General features: G+C 39.2%; 1 protein-coding gene across 1 annotated transcript in view; it reads left to right on the forward strand.

Annotated features, from left to right (window-relative positions):
* LOC124776994 (unconventional myosin-XV-like) overlaps window positions 1-20,673 on the forward strand; it is a 465,068-nt gene that overhangs the window by 414,497 nt on the left and 29,898 nt on the right. The window contains exons 46-49 of the mRNA XM_047252242.1: window positions 1,692-2,056; window positions 13,748-13,874; window positions 14,614-14,787; window positions 18,903-19,116. Of these exons, the coding sequence (XP_047108198.1) occupies window positions 1,692-2,056; window positions 13,748-13,874; window positions 14,614-14,787; window positions 18,903-19,116 (880 nt within the window). The remainder of the gene's footprint in view (window positions 1-1,691; window positions 2,057-13,747; window positions 13,875-14,613; window positions 14,788-18,902; window positions 19,117-20,673) is intronic.

A 20,673-nucleotide genomic window follows, 5' to 3' on the forward strand; every position in this document is an offset into this window, starting at 1 on the left:
GATATACAGTACAGTGTATGTCTGGTGTAACACACAAAATAATAATACAGTTACAAAGCAAGACCAGCAAAGGTTGCTACACTGTACAAAATATAACATAAGGGGGTATAAAGAATTAAATGTACACACAAACATTACACATAAAAGACATCTAATAGAAACTACAAAAAGTATGAGATGTGCCATAAACAATCAAAGGCATGAAATGATCATAAATCACACCACATATTAGTAGAGGTGTGAGCTTCTTCTTTCTTTCTTTCTTCTTCTTCTTTTTAAATACAGAATGTAAGACACATCCGAGTCATGTGGTTAAAAAGGTACTGCTTCTAAAAATAAAACCAACCTCCACCATTAAAACATAACGTTACTGCTTATGAAGTATATTATAGTGGTTATCACCTATCACCCATTTATTGTGTGCCCCTCATGATAATAACTGAGTTAGCAGTCCTACTGTCAAAGATAACTTATTCAGAGCAAACCCAATACTCCTCATATTATCATGCGAGGGGTGGTATACAGTGAGTAGGCATGGAGGAACTCATAAACCTGAGCAGCATAAAATTTTATACCAAATCAGTAGTTTTACACTAAGCATACCTTTAATGTCAAGTAATCTGAAGTAACTGGAGGACAAATACTATGAGGAGGAGGGGGGGGGCTAATGAGTATCTCTGGTCATTATATTAATCAGAGAGGGAAATCACTATAATTACCATATCTTGTGGAAAATACAAAGTGTCATATGTTTTGTAGAAGCAACAATGATAATGAATTCAAGTAAAAACTGAACCTACGAGGTATGCACTTAACAGAATGGATCTGTGGGGATGTTAAAGGGTAAAGGTACATGGGGAGGAGGATATAAGAAGAACCAACAAAAGTATACAATGTATACTCCCTCCCCCCCCCCCCCCCCCCACACACACACACACAGACACATGTTCCTTTATCCTTTTCCTTCCCCACGTCTTCATTATGTTAATTGCATACCTCATCACATCTCTTTATTTTTTGTAGTTTCTATTAGATGTCTTTTGTGTGTAACATGTTAGTTTATTGATGGCAACCAGTATGTGAACATGTCCTGTTATATTGTGGTTTTGTGTTCACATTTAAGTCTTTATATCCCTTTATGTCTGTTTTGTATAGTGTAGCAACCTTTGCTGGTCATGCTTTGTATCTGTATTATTATTTTGTGTTTTACATCAGGAAAAACACTACATTGTATACTTGTTAATGTTCTAATGAACATGGGCTAGAGATTAAAGAAAAATTAAATAAGAACTGACTGAAAACAGCTGTTGTTTAGTTTCTGCTCTACATCCTCTATTTATTCCTGTAGATTTTAAGTACAAAGCGAAACCAATTGCAGAAAAGAAAGACCAGAACTGTTGAATGTCCGTAATATTTAGTGTTAACATAGTGCAAACACTGTGAAGGTATCTGCAAACTGAAAATCTTTGACTTATACATTCAAATTTCCTTACTTATTAACAAGGTCTCTTTTCAAACTCTGTAGCGATTGTGCATTAGAAGATTCTTCCTATATAGCATCCATTGTTTTTCTCTGGTTACAATAAAACCTGTGTGTCTGCTTCCAAATAAACAACTTACATTCTCTCAGCAGCAGTATGCAATGCTAATCTTGTGGAACTTATAATTTCAATGTTTATTAATTGTTTTAGCTACACCAGAAACAGCAGCCTGTCATTTCGGCTGTGGATGGGTACCACCACCAGCAACAGCAGCAGCAGCAGACACAGGGTCAACATCAACAAGTATCACTGCAACAACACCAGCACCAGCACACCTCACCCCAACATGGAAGCCCAAGGCGTGCTATGTCACCACCTCCAGCTCACAACCATCTGGATGCATGGACTGGGCGGCCTCAGCATACAGGAACTGTGCTCACCACAGCACATGAGCTGTCACAGCAGCAGTACCAACAACAACAACAACAACAACAACACAGTCTTCCAAATCAGCACGATGGCAAGCACTCGTTGTTGCAGTTCGCAATGCTGCACTTTCGACAGAGTCCTGAGAAGTGAGTACCATTTCCATGTTGGGTAATTTGCTTTGTCAGACTCGAAACATACTTTTTGTGTGTAGTGACAAGGCATAGAACAAAAACAGCTGGTTTCGAGCTGCCCTTTTGATACATATGTGTATGGTGACTGGACTTTTGTCACCCCCATCCTTTACAAAACCATTCAAGGTTGTGCTCCATCTCTAGTGCTCTCATTGTTGATGGGGCTTTAAAACCTAACCTCACTTCCTTTGACTTTTATCACAGAGTGGTGATTTTTAGAAATCTGTCACTTAATGAGATACTGTCCAACGTAAGTGAGCACAGTCATTTTACACAGCAAGAATATTTCTCACCGTACACAGCGTTCTATCCATGTCAAATATAAAGTGTATACACATATTTTGTGGCAGGAAGTAATATTTGAGTGCACCGAATGAGAAGTACAATAAGATTCTCAGTGTTCAAGTGTTTGGTTCCTTCTTTAATTGCGTGATTGAATTACTGTAGTAAAATCCAAAAGAATGGCAACTGAGAAGACCCAAATGAAAATCTGTGCTGTGATTCATATAATGAAACTGGCAAATAAAGTCATTTCAAAATTGTGATTCTGTGATTTGGTTTAAAGAAAAATTTTAAAAAAAGTTTGCCAATCTATGACGTGGTATGAAGAGATTGTGAGCTTAAAGTGAGATGTAAGGGGAATGTGAACATTAATGCCAGACCGTCTCTAGTGGTGAAATGTAAGAACATCAACTTAAAATTGTCCAGTAGACACATAACTCTGTTCAGACAGTAACCAGAAATGTTGAAAACTGTGCTTGATCAATGCATAAAATCATTTATTATGAACTGAATAAAAAATCTGATAGCTCACTGCATACCTTCTGCAGAAGGAGCAGTAAAACATTCCCAGAGATAATATTGAAAACTCCAGTAATTAATATAAATTTTCATGTGTCTTATAATAAATGTTATATTCACTGTTAAGATCCAAAAATGAATAATCAAAGAAGCATTGCATACACTTGGGCACGTTTTTCATCTGTGAAGATAATGTTAAGCACTTGCTATGATGGTTGTGTAGTTCTTCTAACAGACTATGCATAGAAGTACACACAGAGAATAATGATACCCATTGGTGAAATGACAAAAGGAATAAGAAAGATCACTTTGCGCACTCAGTATGAAAGGATCTCATGTCAACATGTTGAAGTAGTTGTTTCAACAGCCGCTGAGGGGAAAAGGATGCAACCAGCTGCAGATTGTGGTGCACCTTGGAGCAAACAATGTCTATCCTCTGGTTGCCAGCGTTATCCTCAGATCAGTCCAGTGACTGGCAGAAGAAGTTGAGAAAATCAGTCTTTCTCACATTATTTGAACAAAGCTTACAATCTGCAGTATTGAATCCAGAAATGATTGTAGCCCCCTGATTCTGAATCAAATTGAAGGCTTCAATCAGAGACATTGAAGGTTTGGTAACAAGCTTGGCAATGACTTTCTAGACTTGGACCATAGGGTTGAGAGCTGTAGCATCTCCCTAAATGGTTCAGAGGAGTCCTACATATCAATACCTGACTGTATGCGGCATGCACACTCTCCATGCAATCCAGATAATGGGTACTCCAGAGTATCAGGGCGAGACCAAAAAAATGCCTGGCCTTCCTCCCCCACTGATGAAATTATTAAAATGTTACTGATCACTAACAAAGGATTTGCAACAAAGTGACAGAATTGGGAGCAGCAGAGTTGATGTAACACTACATACAGAAAGTTATATAAAATCTAGTATTGTTTAAAGTGAGAGTTTGAAGTATATCTAAGTGTATATTGAAAGAATAGTCTGAGGGGTAATGGAAATGGTATATTCATTGCAGCAGGCAAAAAACTCAATCCCACTGAGATAGAAACAGAAGCTGCATTTGAGATGATTTGAGCAAGACTCAGTATTAAGGGTGGGCATAAACTTAAAATTTGGTCCTTCAATCAGCGACCACACTCACCACCAGATGTAGCCAAAACAGGCAGAGAAAACCTCAGCTCACCTGTACATACGTTTCCCAATCCCACCGAGACTTTGGTCATCCAACCATCAGATATTATTCACCTTCTCTAAGAAATACTTAGAACAGATTGTTCAGAAGCACTCCCATAAAGAAAATATATTACATATAATGGCAACAAAAAGACTTGACCTCTAAATTTATGCCCACGTTGAAACTAGTATCAGTTGTCATGAGACATTTATAGTAACAATGACAACCAGAGTACAAATTACAACTAAAATAAGTAGAAAGATTTATGTATTCAGAATGTCATATCTCAAGGACAAACTCAAAATCTTTAGCTCTGGTCAGGACCACATAGAATCATTGTGATCCATGTTTTTATGCACCTAGTAGAACAATTCATGACTGGTGTGACACACTGTGGTATAAAACCTCTGTCAAGATACTTCCATAGAAACACTGACTACTGGACAATAGTTGTAATAGAAAGTATAGGGCCAGAGGAAGAGAGATGCTCAACAAAATACATATGGCTGTCAAAAGGGCAGTGTGGAAAGCCTTCAGCCACTACTGTTGCAGAAAGTTATTGATAGATCTCTCACAAAATCGAAAGAAATTATGGCAATGTATGAAGACTGTGAGAGGCACTGAAGTTAAGTGTCCAGCCATTCATGGATGATGCACGAACCGAAATTGAAGGTAGCAAAACAGGTGCAGAAACACTGAACACTTTCATCTAATGTTCCTTTACAAAGGGAGCTCCACAAATACTGCTGCAGTTTAATTCTTGCTCCAATGCGAAGATAAATGATACAGATCTTCGTGTCAGCCGCATTGACAAAACAGCTGAAATTGAGCAAGGCCTTAGGGCCCTATGGAATCCCTGTCAGATTCTAGACAGAATTTGTGTCTGAGTTAGCCCCTCTCTTAATCGCAATATACTGTAAATCCCTCAAACAAAAAAATGTCGAGTGATAAGGAGAAATCACAGATCATGCACAGCTACAAAAGCATACCAGAAATATCCACAAAACTACCATGCCATATCATTGACGTCCATCTGCTGTAGAATCTTAGAACATATTCTGAGTTCAAACACAATGTGCTGCTCCAACTGAGTTACGTCCCCAATCCCCAATCTGCACATTTTCTGAAAACATTGGTTAAGCAAAACCCAACTTATGCTTTTACCTCTAGACATTCTGAAAGTCATGGATAAAGAAAATCAGGTGGTTACAGGATTTCTTAACTTCCAAAATGCATTTAGCTCATTACTACACCACACTTTACACAAGTATTCACAAAAGTATCATTAGGTATCATGAAATTTATGAGTTCATTAAAGATTTCTTGATAGGGAGGGCACAGTTTGTTATTATTGGTGGAGAGGCAAAATTAGATGTTTGTTGGAACTGCAAATAACTTCCAAAAATTATGTGAACTATGAAATTGCCATTATTCTTCTTTTTTTTTTTATTACTAGTAATAATAGTTGTATTCTTACTTTGTCCTTGGTGTATGAACCTTATTACATTTGTAATAAGTAGTTTCGAATCAGAATAAGATCTGAATTTGTTTCCAGTACCAGTACTATTTGAGACTGAAATACCCACAGAAAATATAATTTCATAAATATAGCAGGGGAAATAGCTCAGTCAGTGGTCAAATTGTGTCGTTTACTGCAACTGGTCCAGAGAAAGTATGAAACAGTGACACATGAGATTTTGCCTTATTATTGATGAATTTATAGCATCTAGATTGTTGCAGATGATAAAGATTTGCTCTAACACACTGGTGAAAGTTAATTCATATTGTAAACTCCCAATGGAAGTAGGATGAAGTACAGTGTCCACAGTATCATTTTGTACAATTCTTCGTAGCTAATGGTTGTTTTGTTAAGTGAATTGCATCAAAATGCAATTAACAAAGCATATTTTAGAGTTAAGGACTTTTTAGACCAAAGAAAGGCATGTACCTGTGGAGGAATAACAACCAGATGGGTAGCTTCCTGCAATACTTCATCTCAACAGCCTCCTGTAACCTCATGAGGAGTTTTTGATAGTGTGCCTCTATGATGATTTGCACTTATGAGCATTATCCTTTAGCAACACACTGTGGCCATCCTATAGAACAGTCACCTTGCCCAGTGGTGGTTGGGTCTTTACTGTTTTTGGTGTGATCTACATCTACATGGATAATCTGCGAATCACATTTCAGTGCCTGGCAGGGGGTTCATCAAACTACCTTCACAATTCTCTATTATTCCAATCTCGTATAGCGCGCGGAAAGAATGAACACCTATATCTTTCCGTACGAGCTCTGATTTCCCCTATTTTGTCGTGGTGATCGTTCCCCCCTGTGTAGGTCGGTGTCAACAAAATATTTTCGCATTCGGAGGAGAAAGTTGGTGACTGGAATTTCGTGAGAAGATTCCGTTGCAACGAGAAACGCCTTTCTTTTAATGATTTACGGCCCAAATCCTGTATCATTTCTGTGATACTCTCTCCCATATTTCACAATAATACAAAACGTGCTGCCTTTCTTTGAACTTTTTTGACGTACTCCGTCAGTCCTATCTCGTAAGGATCCCACACTGCGCAGCAGTATTCTAAAAGAGGATGGACAAGCGTAGTGTAGGCAGTTTCCTTAGTAGCTCTGTTACATTTTCTAAGTGTCTCACCAATGAAACACAGCCTTTGGTTAGCCTTCCCCACAACATTTTCTATGTGTTCTTTCCAATTTAAGTTGTTCGTAATTGTAATATCTAGATATTTAGTTGAATTTACGGCTTTTAGATTAAACTGATTTATCGTGTATCCGAAGCTTAATGAGTTCCTTTTAGCACTCACGTGGACGACCTCACACTTTTCGTTATTTAGGGTCAACTGCCACTTTTCGCACCATTCCAATATTTCTTCTAAATCGTTTTGCAGTTTGTCTTGATCTTCTGATGACTTTATTAGTCGATAAATGACAGCGTCATCTGCAAACAACCGAAGACGGCTGCTCAGATTGTCTCCGAAATCGTTTATATGGATAAGGAACAGCAAAGGGCCTATAACACTACATTGGGGAACGCCTGAAATCGCTTCTGTTTTACTCGATGACTTTCTGTCAGTTAGTACGAACTGTGACCTCTCTGACACAAAATCACAAATCCAGTCACATAACTGAGACGATATTCCATAAGCACGCAATTTCACTACGATCCGCTTGTGTGGTACAGTGTCAAAAGCCTTCCGGAAATCCAGGAATACGGAGTCAATCTGAAATCCCTTATCAATAGCACTCAGCACTTCATGTGACTAAAGAGCTAGTTGTGTTTCACAGGAACGATGTTTTCTGAACCCATGTTGAGTGTGCGTCAATAGACCGTTTCCTTCGAGGTAATTCATAATGTTCGAACACAATATATGTCCTAAAATCCTGCTGTATATCGATGTTAACGATATGGGCCTGTAATTTAGTGGATTACTCCTACTACCTTTCTTGAATATTGGTGTGGCCTGAGCAACTTTCCAGTCTTTGGGTACGGATCTTCCATCGAGCGAACAGTTGTATATGATTAAGTATGGAGCTAATGCATCAGCATGCTCCGAAAGGAACCTAATTGGTATACAGTCTGGACCAGAAGACATGCTTTTGTTAAGTGATTTGAGTTGCTTCACTACTCTGAGGATATTTACTTATACATTACTCATGTTGGCAGCTGTTCTCGATTTGCATCCTGGAATATTTACTTCGTCTTCTTTTGTGAAGGCATTTCGGAAGGCTGTGTTTAGTAACTCTGCTTTGGCAACACTGTCTTCGTTAGTATCTCCATTATTATCGCACAGAGAAGGCATTGATTGTTTTTTGCCGCTAACATACTTCACATACGACCAGAATCTCTTTGGATTTTCTGCCAGGTTTCGAGACAAAGTTTTGTTGTGGAAACCGAAATAATTTTCAGAGAATGCGTTTAGCACAATTTCGGATGATATTTTATGCATACTACCGGAATTAAACATGTATTTTCGCCAAGATGTCGAGGGTAAATTCAAGTCACCACCAACTATTATCGTATGAGTCGGGTACGTGTTTGAAATCAAACTCAAGTTTTCTTTGAACCTTTCAGCAACTGTATCATCTGAACTGGGATGTCGGTAAAAGGATCCAATTATTATTTTAGTCCGGTTGCCAACAATGACCTCTGCCCATACTAACTCACAGGAAGTATCTACATTAATTTCGCGACAAGTTAAGCTACTTCTGACAGCAACAAACACGCCACCGCCAACTGTGTTTAGCCTATCGTTTCGGAACACTGTTAGACTCCTCGCAGAAATTTCGGCTGAACCTATATCCAGCTTTAGCCAGCTTTCAGTGATGTAAACTGCTTGCGTAACTCCTTTGTCTTGGGGTCATAGTCATACATCCAACAGTTGTCAGTGGTCATTAGGTGGATAAGAAAGTCATTTGGATTGGTGTGACAGAGCCACAAACTTCTATGCTGGTGTTTCAGTTAAGTAGGCTCGTTCAGTAGGTGTGCACCCAATCGTATTCAAAATATTAAGCTGCTGAAAAGTGATCCATGCCAGATTTTTCACTTTTTCCACTACTGCCTTTGATTGAGATATACCAGTCATGTAACACCAAAACCTCAGCTTCTCTTGTGATTCTTGGTTCTTTGCAGAGATACAATCTGCAGTTTCACTGTTTGTCATTCAGACCTGTTTGACCAGAGTAGAAGCATCTGCACCACCTGTCCACTGTGTTGTATGATGTGTATTGTTGCCAGATACTTCCTTCAACTCAGCATGGATTGCTGCTTTGTTGTTTTGCTTCAGGTGCAGGAAATCAATTACTGCACAGTACTCCATCTTATCAGTAGGCTGTGCCCCTTACACCCCTTTGGATATTCTTCTGCAAACGTTAATAATGAAATATTAACTGTTGTTGGCAACGAAAGTTTGGGAGCATGGCATGAGGTCAGAATGATTATAGTGCCAAATGGGGCTGGCCCTGCAACAGAAGGCAATTGAAAGTATGAGAAAAAAGTATGTGTTAATCAGTGAGCAGTTACAGTGCCTTCATTACATGGCTGGAGACAACAGGGATGATTTCAATTGGGAAGAATCATCCAGAAACTGGAAGAAGGACAAAGTGTGTCAAGTGTAATTCAAGAGATTGGTATTTCTCTCAGCACTATTTCATGTACGTGGGGAGAATTCCAAACCAAAGGTACTGCTGTCTGAAGGACGGGAGGTGGTTGACCACAGTCAGCTACAGCAGCAGATGATGACTACATCGTGCAACAAGCAAGAAGAGTCCCACACCAAACAGTAGGTGCAATTGCAACCACATTTAACAGGACTACAAGGCATGCATTCTCATGCTCTCCAGTGGCCCAGCAACTGTGTGGGGGTGGTCTCTTTATCTGAAAACCAGTATGTTGTGTTCCATTTTCCATTGATGGCTGGGACCATTTGCAGTGGTGACAATAGTGTAGGGACTGGACCAGTGAAGAAGGGAGAAGGGGGGGGGGGGGGGGTCACGTGCTCTTCTCAGATGAGAGAAAATTCAGACTGCATAGTGATTCTGTATGTACATGTGCTCTCATGTGGCAAGAGGTGGCAGCATGCAAAGGACCCAGGGACATTGTCAAATATGATTGTTTTGTTGGTCCTGGTGTTATGGTGCAGGGAGATATAACGTTGCATGGGTGTACTGACCACCAAATCTCTGAACACATTACACTCACCAGTCACTACTCTTCCTCGTGCGCATCTTTTCAGAGGTGCATTCAGCACTGGCTTTATTTTTATGGACGACAACGCACGAGTGATTCAAACCGCACAGGTGGAGGAGCACTTAGAACAAAAAGATACTTGGCAAATGGACTGCCCCACTCATTTCTTGACCTACATCCCTTCAAGCAGATGTGGGATGCACTGGGGAGCTGTATTGCAGCTTGTCCACATTCATGAGTGACCGTTCAGCAGTTGTCAAAGGCCTTGATGGTAGAATTGAAAGCCCTATCACAGGACTCCCTCACCAGCCTTGTGGCTAACATTGGAGCACGTTGCAGAACACACATTGCTGTCCATGGTGATCACACATCCTGTTAAGATCGATGTGCCACCTTTCGTAATATCCAGGGGTCAACATAAATTGCAGTGTCTTTTGTATAATTATTGTCTTTCAGTAAAAGAGTCATATCTCTTTGTCTCATTGCACATTACTTCAGTTACCTTCTGTACCAGACTGTGCAGTTCTTTTTATTTATGGTCCAACTTTCATTGAGCTGTGTTACTTGGCATTGGCACATCACACAAAAGTTACTTTCCCAGCCAGAATGATACTTCAAGCTGTCGGGTATTCCTGCTCTGCATAGTGCATCCAAATACCACACAATTTATTTTCATGTTCCCATTTTTTCTCGTAGACTATTTAACCAGATTTTCTATAATTATATTACTTTCTTAAGTCAGAATTGGAATGACTTTCACAGTACTTAGGATTACGCTGTTAGTTTGAAATGTACCTTACAGTGTCTACGCAAACAAAGATTTTAAAGCTCTCTTTGCTAATGCTTAATTGATGTTCTCATTGCCACTTATATTGCAATACTGTTGAAAACACCAGTGCTAGTGATGAAAAGTTAAACATAAATGAGAAGGGAAAGAATATTTCCTGAACGTGAAGTATGTAAGGTTACAGAATAATATACTGGCATACAGCAAAGTGCAAAGCCTGTAAATTCTGAAATCAAAGGTACACTTAAAAAAATAACAAATCTGTAAACTCTCAGCACAACAAATTAGTTAATAGTCAGTTGGTTAGCTCTAGCTGCCACTTGTACTTGTTAGTGATGTTTCGTGTGTGAGGTGGTTCAAGAGCCCTTTTAATAGTAGCTTGCACTCCTGGAAGGGTCTAGTGTAGAGGTCTGAGAATTCTTTGTGGCAGCTGCAAAGTTGCTGTTTGTCTCCCCTGTGGATCCTGGACATGCTCCACAGGATTCAACTTAGGAGATCCCACTGGCCAATCTGAATGATGGATATCTTCATGAGAAACATCTACCAGAAAAGTGCTGCTCTGGTTGGCATAATAGGCAATATTAACTACTCTTAGTAGGAACCAATCAGCCATATGTCCCTGTTGGGGGGGGGGGGGGGGGTAAATTTTCTCAATGCTTGTTCCTATCTTACTACTATTCTGAAATGTAAAAAGGCAACCATATTTATGTTTTCTATAACAGGAGGCAATAGTATGCAAAATGTGCCCCATTAGCAACACTGATGCCTTTGGTTATTGTTACCATTTTTGCTCAGTAAGGAGGTGAGCTTGTAAACTTCTCTGCCACCCTCCCTCCCTCCCCCCCCCCCCCCCCCCTCACCCACCCCCCACTCCCACAAGCAAGCGAATAATAAATTAATTACGTAACTTTATTTTTTTGAGGAGACAATTAAAATTTTACGATTACCCATTCTTCATACCACACTTTATCAATGGGCTGTGATTTTTTGTATTGGCTCCTCTTGCAGAGTGCTACAGTACTGTAATGCAGACATTTCTCCATGTACCGACTGTGCAGGCACATACTTGCAGACAGACATAAAATTGTGTAACTTTATTTTTTCAGGGCAATAATTAAAACTTTATGAGTGCCCTCATGGTGACTACAGCTATGACAACCACAAGCCCTTTGACAAAATATACCCTCAGTATACGCCCATGACCATTCAAGACCGTCCACTGAACTGTAACTGTGTGAGACAATAGACATTAATTCAAGATTGTATTTGAGTGTTCCTTCTGCTCCATTCATATCTTATATTAACTGTTGACCCCACTGCAGTGAAGCTTTCAAGAAAGGTGAATTCTTGCAACTTCATAGTTCACACTGACTACAGAAAATACTCTATTTCTCTGCTACACAACAATGCCTTGGTATTTGTGTCTTCATTCAGGTTAATCAAACACATAATTTCATTGTTAATCTTTGTGGCTATATTTTTGCAGTTACTATGAACACTGTATATCCTGTAGACAAGAATAAACAGTACTCATCTTTCGCAGGTGAATTTTACTTTATTTCTTAACTGTATATGTTTGGCACAATTGCTTTAGGAGTCTTCATTTGCCTGCAGCAGAAATGATTGTTATAATTATTAATTTAATCAGATTATATTGTTTCAAGTTCTTTAGTTTGGACATTTAGTGCAGTACTGTTTATTTTCTGCTGAAAAATACTTGTTTCTTGGTTAAAGCATTTTAAAATTGGCATCTGTTTTATGGATTATAAATTGTGGGATGTGGAAGTTCTTAGTTACATGAGATAACTATCTTAGCTGGCATGACCGTCATAGGAGGTGGCTTCAAGGTTGCATGCTGAGCAGCAATGGCAGTGCGTGCAGCAAAGCATATCTTCAGTTGTGTGCAGAGTACTTGGTGGGGAGAAAGTGCTCTCCTGCTCATGATGCGTGTCTTCAGAGTTCCTGCTGTCCCCGCAGATGAATACAACTTGTTTGTGTGGGACGCTGCTATTTTCTTGTTGTTTGAGATTTTGATTAGGTGTTACCTGTGAGTGTTTTACTGGTCCTGGATACAAGCTACATGAGTGAGTCTAGAGATCATTCACAATACATTGATTATTCCAGAACATTGGGAATTGTTTGGAAGTGAAGCTATGGGTCTCACACTGTAACTCATCATGTATCATTATTCATCATCCTGTATGTACTATGAAAAACCAAGGTATATACCTACACAGTGCCATAAGATATATGTTCTTAGTTAGATTAACTGTGCAGTGCTTCTGTTTTTATAGTAAAGATGGCACAGGTTGCTTGGTGGTACCTGTTAAATGAATAGTCACAATATGAGGTAATTTTACTTACGTTGTTATAGTAATGTTCCATAAAATTACCTCTTATATTTTCCTCATCTTAATAAAGTTTAAAGACATTATTATCAGGCATTTCCTTCCAATCAGTTGTCCACTAAGGTGGATTTTTTTTGCAGTTTCTTTGAAGTTTATCAAATGCTATGAGTAAGATAACTCTCAATGGTATTTCTGACAAAATACTTTCATGTAATATTTTTAGAAATTGTGGCAGTGATGATTTCGTATTTTATCCTATCTGTTCTGATTATTAAATCAGTTAGAAATTGTAAATTATCATTGCATTTTAATACTGGTTCTACCAGTAGACATGAAATGTTTGAAACAGAGTATGGCATTGACATTGAATCTCCTCACTTTAGTTTGCCACTTATATTCTCACAAATTAAAAAAAAAATAATAATATTCTTGTAATGTTTTAAAAGTTGTGATCTGATTGGTCACAATGATTGATTATTGCTAATACCTAAAAGGGGTTTATCTGTATGTCTCTCTACGAGCCATACTGGCAGCACACTGTGGATTCTCATGACAACATAAGACATGTTTGGATGTAAGACGTGTTTCTTATATCTCCTAGTAGGATATAATCAACATGAAAATGCCTTCTACTATTTCTTGGAATGACATATAAATAAGCATGGACATGAATACTGAAATAAGTTTCACATATTCGCTTATGTATGCCAGTATCACAGTGATTCTTACATTTGTGAAAGTCACAGAGAATGCAATTCTTAAAAGCTATGCCTAGTACTTCTGCTTACTGTTGAGTAATACTTTTCTTGTTGTAATTAATTCTGAAAATTTCAGGTTTGAGATGCTTAAAGCAGCTGATGGATCCATCAGTGGCTCCTTGAAAGTGATAGAGAGTCTAAAAAGTAAGAAGAACAAGAGCAAGAAAGGCAACAAGGAGAATGAATGGACATGGAAAGAACAGGTGAACAAATTATATGATTATATATATCATTAAAAGACTCTGAGAATTAAATCACAATTACTTTTCTGGAATAAATTTTGCTGTTAGTATATATGGAAATTAAAGTTTTTAATTACTGTCAGTTTAAATGTGTTTGGCTCTCAAGTCAAGTAAAACTTGATGTTTCATTAAGAATTCTGTAAAAAGACTAAGGTCCTTATTTTCTGTGTTTCCTGGTTCAAGGTTTGGGGTGACTTCTCATTTTGTTCAATAGTATTGTGTATATGACAGCCTTTTTCTGTGTTCAATGTTTATCAGAATGAAGGAATTTTAGAAAATACCAAAAGCTGAAATTTCAGCTGTGCTTTGGCTTTTGTCTCTCTCTCATTTTTTACTGTCATTTTGAATGAGAATTTCTTGTTGTCGTTGCGCTGTCATTCCTTCAGAGGTATCTTACTTGTGTTTGGTTTTATGTATCATATCATAGTTTGGAGTTTGCATATCTGATTTCAACATGTATACTTCACGTTGAGATCACTACAGATTGTTACATTTGATAGCTAAAAAATAACTATGTAAGTCTTAGAAGTTCTGAAATGCTAATTAATAATCAATTTAGGCGCATTTTGTATGTAAACTGTGTTCATACTTGATATAGTACTGTAATTTATTTGAGCTGGTTGTCATTTTTTGTTTGTATGTGACATTTATACACTGGTATTGCTTTCCATATGATAGTCAGTGCATCTCTTTTTTGTAGGTGGATCTGGTGAAATTTAGTTCATCACCAATTGAACAATCGTTATTACGCCTGGATTCCGTTGAACTCAATGATTTAGCCATTGAATGTTTTGTATCAATTATGAGATATATGGGAGACCTCCCCATGCCAGCTGATGTGACAGAGGTCAAATGTGTTTATACTATACTTATGGTGAGTATTTGTTTCTTTGTGGTACATCTTTAGAACAACAAACAATTTTTGTAGACACTCATTCCATATGGAATGCCTTTACTACTCGTAGTGTATTGCACTTAAGTGACAGCTTACATATCTTTCTGAAACTAACATAGTTGGAAAGCCAGTTTTGTATTAGGCAAGACTTTAAAAAGAAACAGAATGTAACTTGATAAACATCACACTACTGTGCTTCAGTGCCCACACTAAAAGTGATGAAATCAGTTCTCGTGTTGTATGAGCTAATTTTTTTTTCCATTTGAGATCAAAGGAATTAAAATAATTAATTAAACTGAAAGTAGCATGAAAATATTCAAAACTCTTGCGTGTTCACGGAACTCTTAATTATTGTCTGACATCATTCCATAGAAATAAAATAAAACAAAAATTAGGAGTCTTAAGTTTTATGTTTGTTCTCTGTGGTGTGCATAATATGACTTGTGTTTTGTAAGGTGCCACTATAAGTGGTAGGTGTTATGTGACTGCATGCGCTACCAATATTTTCCAAAATGCTGTGCATAAAAATGGAATTTTTTTAGGGCTCATACCTTGGATTCTGTTGTTGGTAGGAAGGCAGGGTCTATCCCTTGGGTTAGGGACCATTTGTATACCCAACAAAAGGATCATCTTACTACAACGATCCTACACTACAGAGTCAAAATTTGAATATCACACACTTCCTCCAGCTTAGGCAAATGAGCAAATTGGTTGGCTATTTGTGCATTAAATGTGGTCTACAGGGCACCTTACGGGGCTTATGGAGGCGGTCCTGGAAAAAAAAAAGTGTTTTCACCATTTTTTGTCATCAGCAGTGTGTATGTAAATAATTAACCACAACAAATTGCTCAGATTTTAATGATGTATTCTGTAGGCATTTATCTAGAAGTGCCATTATCGTCTTTTCAAAAATCTTTATCCATTATCAAGAAACACCGCAAAAACATGATTTTTGGATACTTAAACTGAGCTGCAGATTCCAAGATGGCTATCCACAACAAATGACTGAAACTTTTACAATATATTTGTAAGATCCCGACCTTGACAATTTCTCTGAATCTTTATCCATTTTTGAGATACGGATGTTCAGTGTTACTCTGCTGGTATACGAAAATATGCATGTAAAATCTGGCGTGAGGCAAAAAAATGTAGATAATAAAGTGATGTAGCAAAGAAAAATATGCTGTAAAGTGACACTGTTATCATCAGAAGGGTTCTGGTAAGCACAAAATTTTTGTGTACATAAAACCCAGAGTGAAGTCTAAAATTAGTTTAATGTTATTTCAGTTTCACATAAGTAAATATCAAAATTTTACCAAACCATAAAGTTATTTTCTTATGAGGGACGTGGCCTGCTGTGGCAGGAAGGAGAAGGGAACCAGCTGAAAAATGCTCCTATGGAAGCACAAAAAAGGCTAATAGGCTCATGTTTTAAAAGACCCTGACTGAAAAATGAGGTACCATTGCCTCATTCTACCTTCCTCAGCATCTTTAAAAATTTCCCAAAAATTTTGACATGTGAATATATTCCTGCTTTTTTATGCTAAGAGAGGAGGAGACAGTGGCACTGGGAAAGAGATGGAAAAGTGATAAATACTGGAAGACAGTAGACTGTGGTTATTTTATAGAAAGAATGAAGGAGACATTGCAGTATGAAAGAAAGACAGGGACACTGTGGCAGTGGAAGATAATTGACAATGACAGTGACCGTGACAGAGTAAAGGAGACAATACCAGTACAGAGAAGGAGAATGTGGAAGTGGGTGAGAACCAGTGATGAAAAGAGACAAGAGTGTATGACAGTGACATTGGAGAAGAGACAGCAGCAGTGGGAAGGAATGAATGAGATGGTAGCAGCAATAAAGACTGAGAAGTAGACTGTGACAGTAGGAGGAGACAGTAGTAGCAGGACAGGGCAAAGGAGACTGCAGCTTTGAGACAGAAGATGGTGACAGAGAAACACTGAGATAATAACAATCAGTTGGGCTGAGTGAGTGAGAATGGGCAATTGGGTGTGGATGGACTTAACAGTTTGGAGAGCTTGTAGTAGTTGGAGGTGACTTGCACATTAAAAAGAGTGTGAATATGTTTGCATGCCAAAATTTTAAAGATGCTGAAGAAGGTAGAATGAGGTAACTGGTACCCCACTTTTCAGTCAAGATCTTTTAAATAGGTGCATATTTGCCTTTTTTTGTGTTCTGATAGGCACATTTTTCCGCTGGTTGCTAAAAGCTTTAAATCTTTGCAAATATTGACTGCAGATTCATGGACAGGTCTTAATAATCATATTCAAACTTCATCTTTTTTTGTCATTATTTATAATATACTGATGTCTAGAGTCCTCATTTGATAAGTCTTTCATCATATGGTGCTTGATTCTTGTACTCTTCCTAACACTACATAATATAAGGCGATGAAAGGTATTGATGTCACAAGTTCTGTATGATCTTATAATGAACTGTGTATGTTATGGTGTTAAGTGGAACTGGGGAAATAGCCAAGCATTCAACTAAAAACCACATTGAGCCTGGTTTGTGTACCACTCGTCACTAATCCGTACATGGATTTGCTCCTTTTCTCTTAGGCTAGTGCTATATAAATTATATTTTATGAGTAGCCTAAGTTAATGAACTCATCCATACTACACTCCAATCTACAGAAAATAAATTGATTGAGTCAGTGTCTTTGTTCACTTGTTAATTAGCTTTGCTTGGTACATCAGATTTAATGTCAAAATTGATTTTGCAGTCCTGCAATAAACAGTAAGCCTAGTTCCCCTAGCATTTTGTTGTTTTAACCATTATGTTATTTAATTTTAACCATTTATTGCTATTATGCTGGTCCCAGCCATAGATAGAGCAAAAACAATGTGATGTAGAACAGATTACTACGAGATTTTTTTCTGAGAGGATATTGCTTCACAAACTAAACATAATTATATCAAACTGTACAATTAATAAAAAAAATAATTCTTCTATAACTCTAAGACTCATGTTAAAGGCTGTAACAGCATGTTACCACTTGTTGGAGAACAAATTGAAAATAAAATAATGTTCAGCAATTAATTACCACAGTGTCAGCCTCATTGCTTTTTATACATACATCACTAAATCTGTGTAATCTGCTGTAGAAATCTAAAACATTCCTGCTGTAGTGACAGTGAGCATAAAAATTTCTGTTTAGTTCATTTAGTAAACACACACTGTCAGTATGAAATTTTCACTCTGCAGCGGAGTGTGCACAGATTTGAAACTTCCTGGCAGATTAAAACTGTGTACTGGACTGAGACTCGAACTCACAGGAGAACGTCTATGAAGTTTGGAGGCTAGGAGATGAGGTACTGGTGGAAGTAAAATTGCAAGGATGGGTCGTGAGTCGTGCTTGGGTAGCTCAGTTGGTAGAACACTTGCCCACGAAAGGCAAAGGTCCTGAGTTCGAGTCTCAGTCCGGCACACAGTTTTAATCTGCCGGGAAGCTTCGCACACTGTCATTGTTCTTCATTGTTATAGAATAACTGTAAACATGAAGAGGTAGCTTTGTTTTGATTTGAAGATGGATGTTATTTTAGTTTGTGTACTTACAATGACATACTACCAGTCATCTTACAGCTGAGTTTACAAGTCACTAATAGAGCAACAAAAGAGGCATGTGCATTGTGTGTTGATATTATTTGTACAGTCATGTTTCTGCTTTATGTTAATGATCCAGTCCATTAACACAAAGAAGAAAATATTGTTGAAGATATTAGTAAGTAATATTTTTGGAAAGAATCACTCACTCTGCAGCAAATTCCATGCAATAGTGAAATATCCTGTTAGATCACAACTGTATGGCAGACTGGAGCTAGAACTCATAGGTTCCAGAGTCAAATCTTGGTCCAGCACTTACTTTTAATCTGTCAGGTAGTGAATATTTTGTTTAATTGTTGGCAGAATAAAAGTTTGCATTTAATTACATGACTGAGCCACTTATGACAGTTGTGAAATAGACAGGTGTAAACATCTGTTTCATATAATGCTGGTGCCTCTCTGTTTCCTAAAGACTGGTAACCAGAATAATTAAGATAAACAATGAATGTTTTTAATTTTTTTCCAGCATTGTCACAAACATGAGCAGTTACGTGATGAGGTCTACTGTCAACTCATGAAGCAGACCACCAACAATAAGTCAACAAGGCCAGACTCTTGCCAACGTGGCTGGAGGCTTTTTAGTATAGTGGCTGCATATTTTGTGTGTTCGGATGTACTTCGACCTTATCTATTTAAATATCTTGAAACAGCTGCTTATGATAAGAGAAGAGCATACCATGGTAAGTATTATACTTTTAATCCTGCTAATGAACACTTTGTGATGTTTTTGGAGTGATATTTCTGCATTGTGTTCTGTGACTACGGTACACATCGAAAATGAAGGTTGTCCATGTTGAGAGGTCATTGTCAAATACACTCCTGGAAATTGAAATAAGAACACCGTGAATTCATTGTCCCAGGAAGGGGAAACTTTATTGACACATTCCTGGGGTCAGATACATCACATGATCACACTGACAGAACCACAGGCACATAGACACAGGCAACAGAGCATGCACAATGTCGGCACTAGTACAGTGTATATCCACCTTTCGCAGCAATGCAGGCTGCTATTCTCCCATGGAGACGACCGTAGAGATGCTGGATGTAGTCCTGTGGAACGGCTTGCCATGCCATTTCCACCTGGCGCCTCAGTTGGACCAGCGTTCGTGCTGGACGTGCAGACCGCGTGAGACGACGCTTCATCCAGTCCCAAACATGCTCAATGGGGGACAGATCCGGAGATCTTGCTGGCCAGGGTAGTTGACTTACACCTTCTAGAGCACGTTGGGTGGCACGGGATACATGCGGATGTGCATTGTCCTGTTGGAACAGCAAGTTCCCTTGCCAGTCTAGGAATGGTAGAACGATGGGTTCGATGACGGTTTGGATGTACCGTGCACTATTCAGTGTCCCCTCGACGATCACCAGTGGTGTACGGCCAGTATAGGAGATCACTCCCCACACCATGATGCCGGGTGTTGGCCCTGTGTGCCTCGGTCGTATGCAGTCCTGATTGTGGCGCTCACCTGCACGGCGCCAAACACGCATACGACCATCATTGGCACCAAGGCAGAAGCGACTCTCATCGCTGAAGACGACACGTCTCCATTCGTCCCTCCATTCACGCCTGTCGCGACACCACTGGAGGCGGGCTGCACGATGTTGGGGCGTGAGCGGAAGACGGCCTAACGGTGTGCGGGACCATAGCCCAGCTTCATGGAGACGGTTGCGAATGGTCCTCACCGATACCCCAGGAGCATCAGTGTCCCTAATTTGCTGGGAAGTGGCGGTGCGGTCCCCTACGGCACTGCGTAGGATCCTACGGTCTTGGCGTGCATCCGTGCGTCGCTGCGGTCCGGTCCCAGGTCGACGGGCACGTGCACCTTCCGCCGACCACTGGCGACAACATCGATGTACTGTGGAGACCTCACGCCCCACGTGTTGAGCAATTCGGCGGTACGTCCACCCGGCCTCCCGCATGCCCACTATACGCCCTCGCTCAAAGTCCGTCAACTGCACATACGTTTCACGTCCACGCTGTCGCGGCATGCTACCAGTGTTAAAGACTGCGATGGAGCTCCGTATGCCATGGCAAACTGGCTGACACTGACGGCGGCGGTGCACAAATGCTGCGCAGCTAGCGCCATTCGACGGCCAACACCGCGGTTCCTGGTGTGTCCGCTGTGCCGTGCGTGTGATCATTGCTTGTACAGCCCTCTCGCAGTGTCCGGAGCAAGTATGGTGGGTCTGACACACCGGTGTCAATGTGTTCTTTTTTCCATTTCCAGGAGTGT

Source organism: Schistocerca piceifrons, chromosome 2 (assembly GCF_021461385.2).
Source record: "Schistocerca piceifrons isolate TAMUIC-IGC-003096 chromosome 2, iqSchPice1.1, whole genome shotgun sequence".
NCBI classification, from domain to species: Eukaryota; Metazoa; Arthropoda; class Insecta; order Orthoptera; family Acrididae; genus Schistocerca; species Schistocerca piceifrons.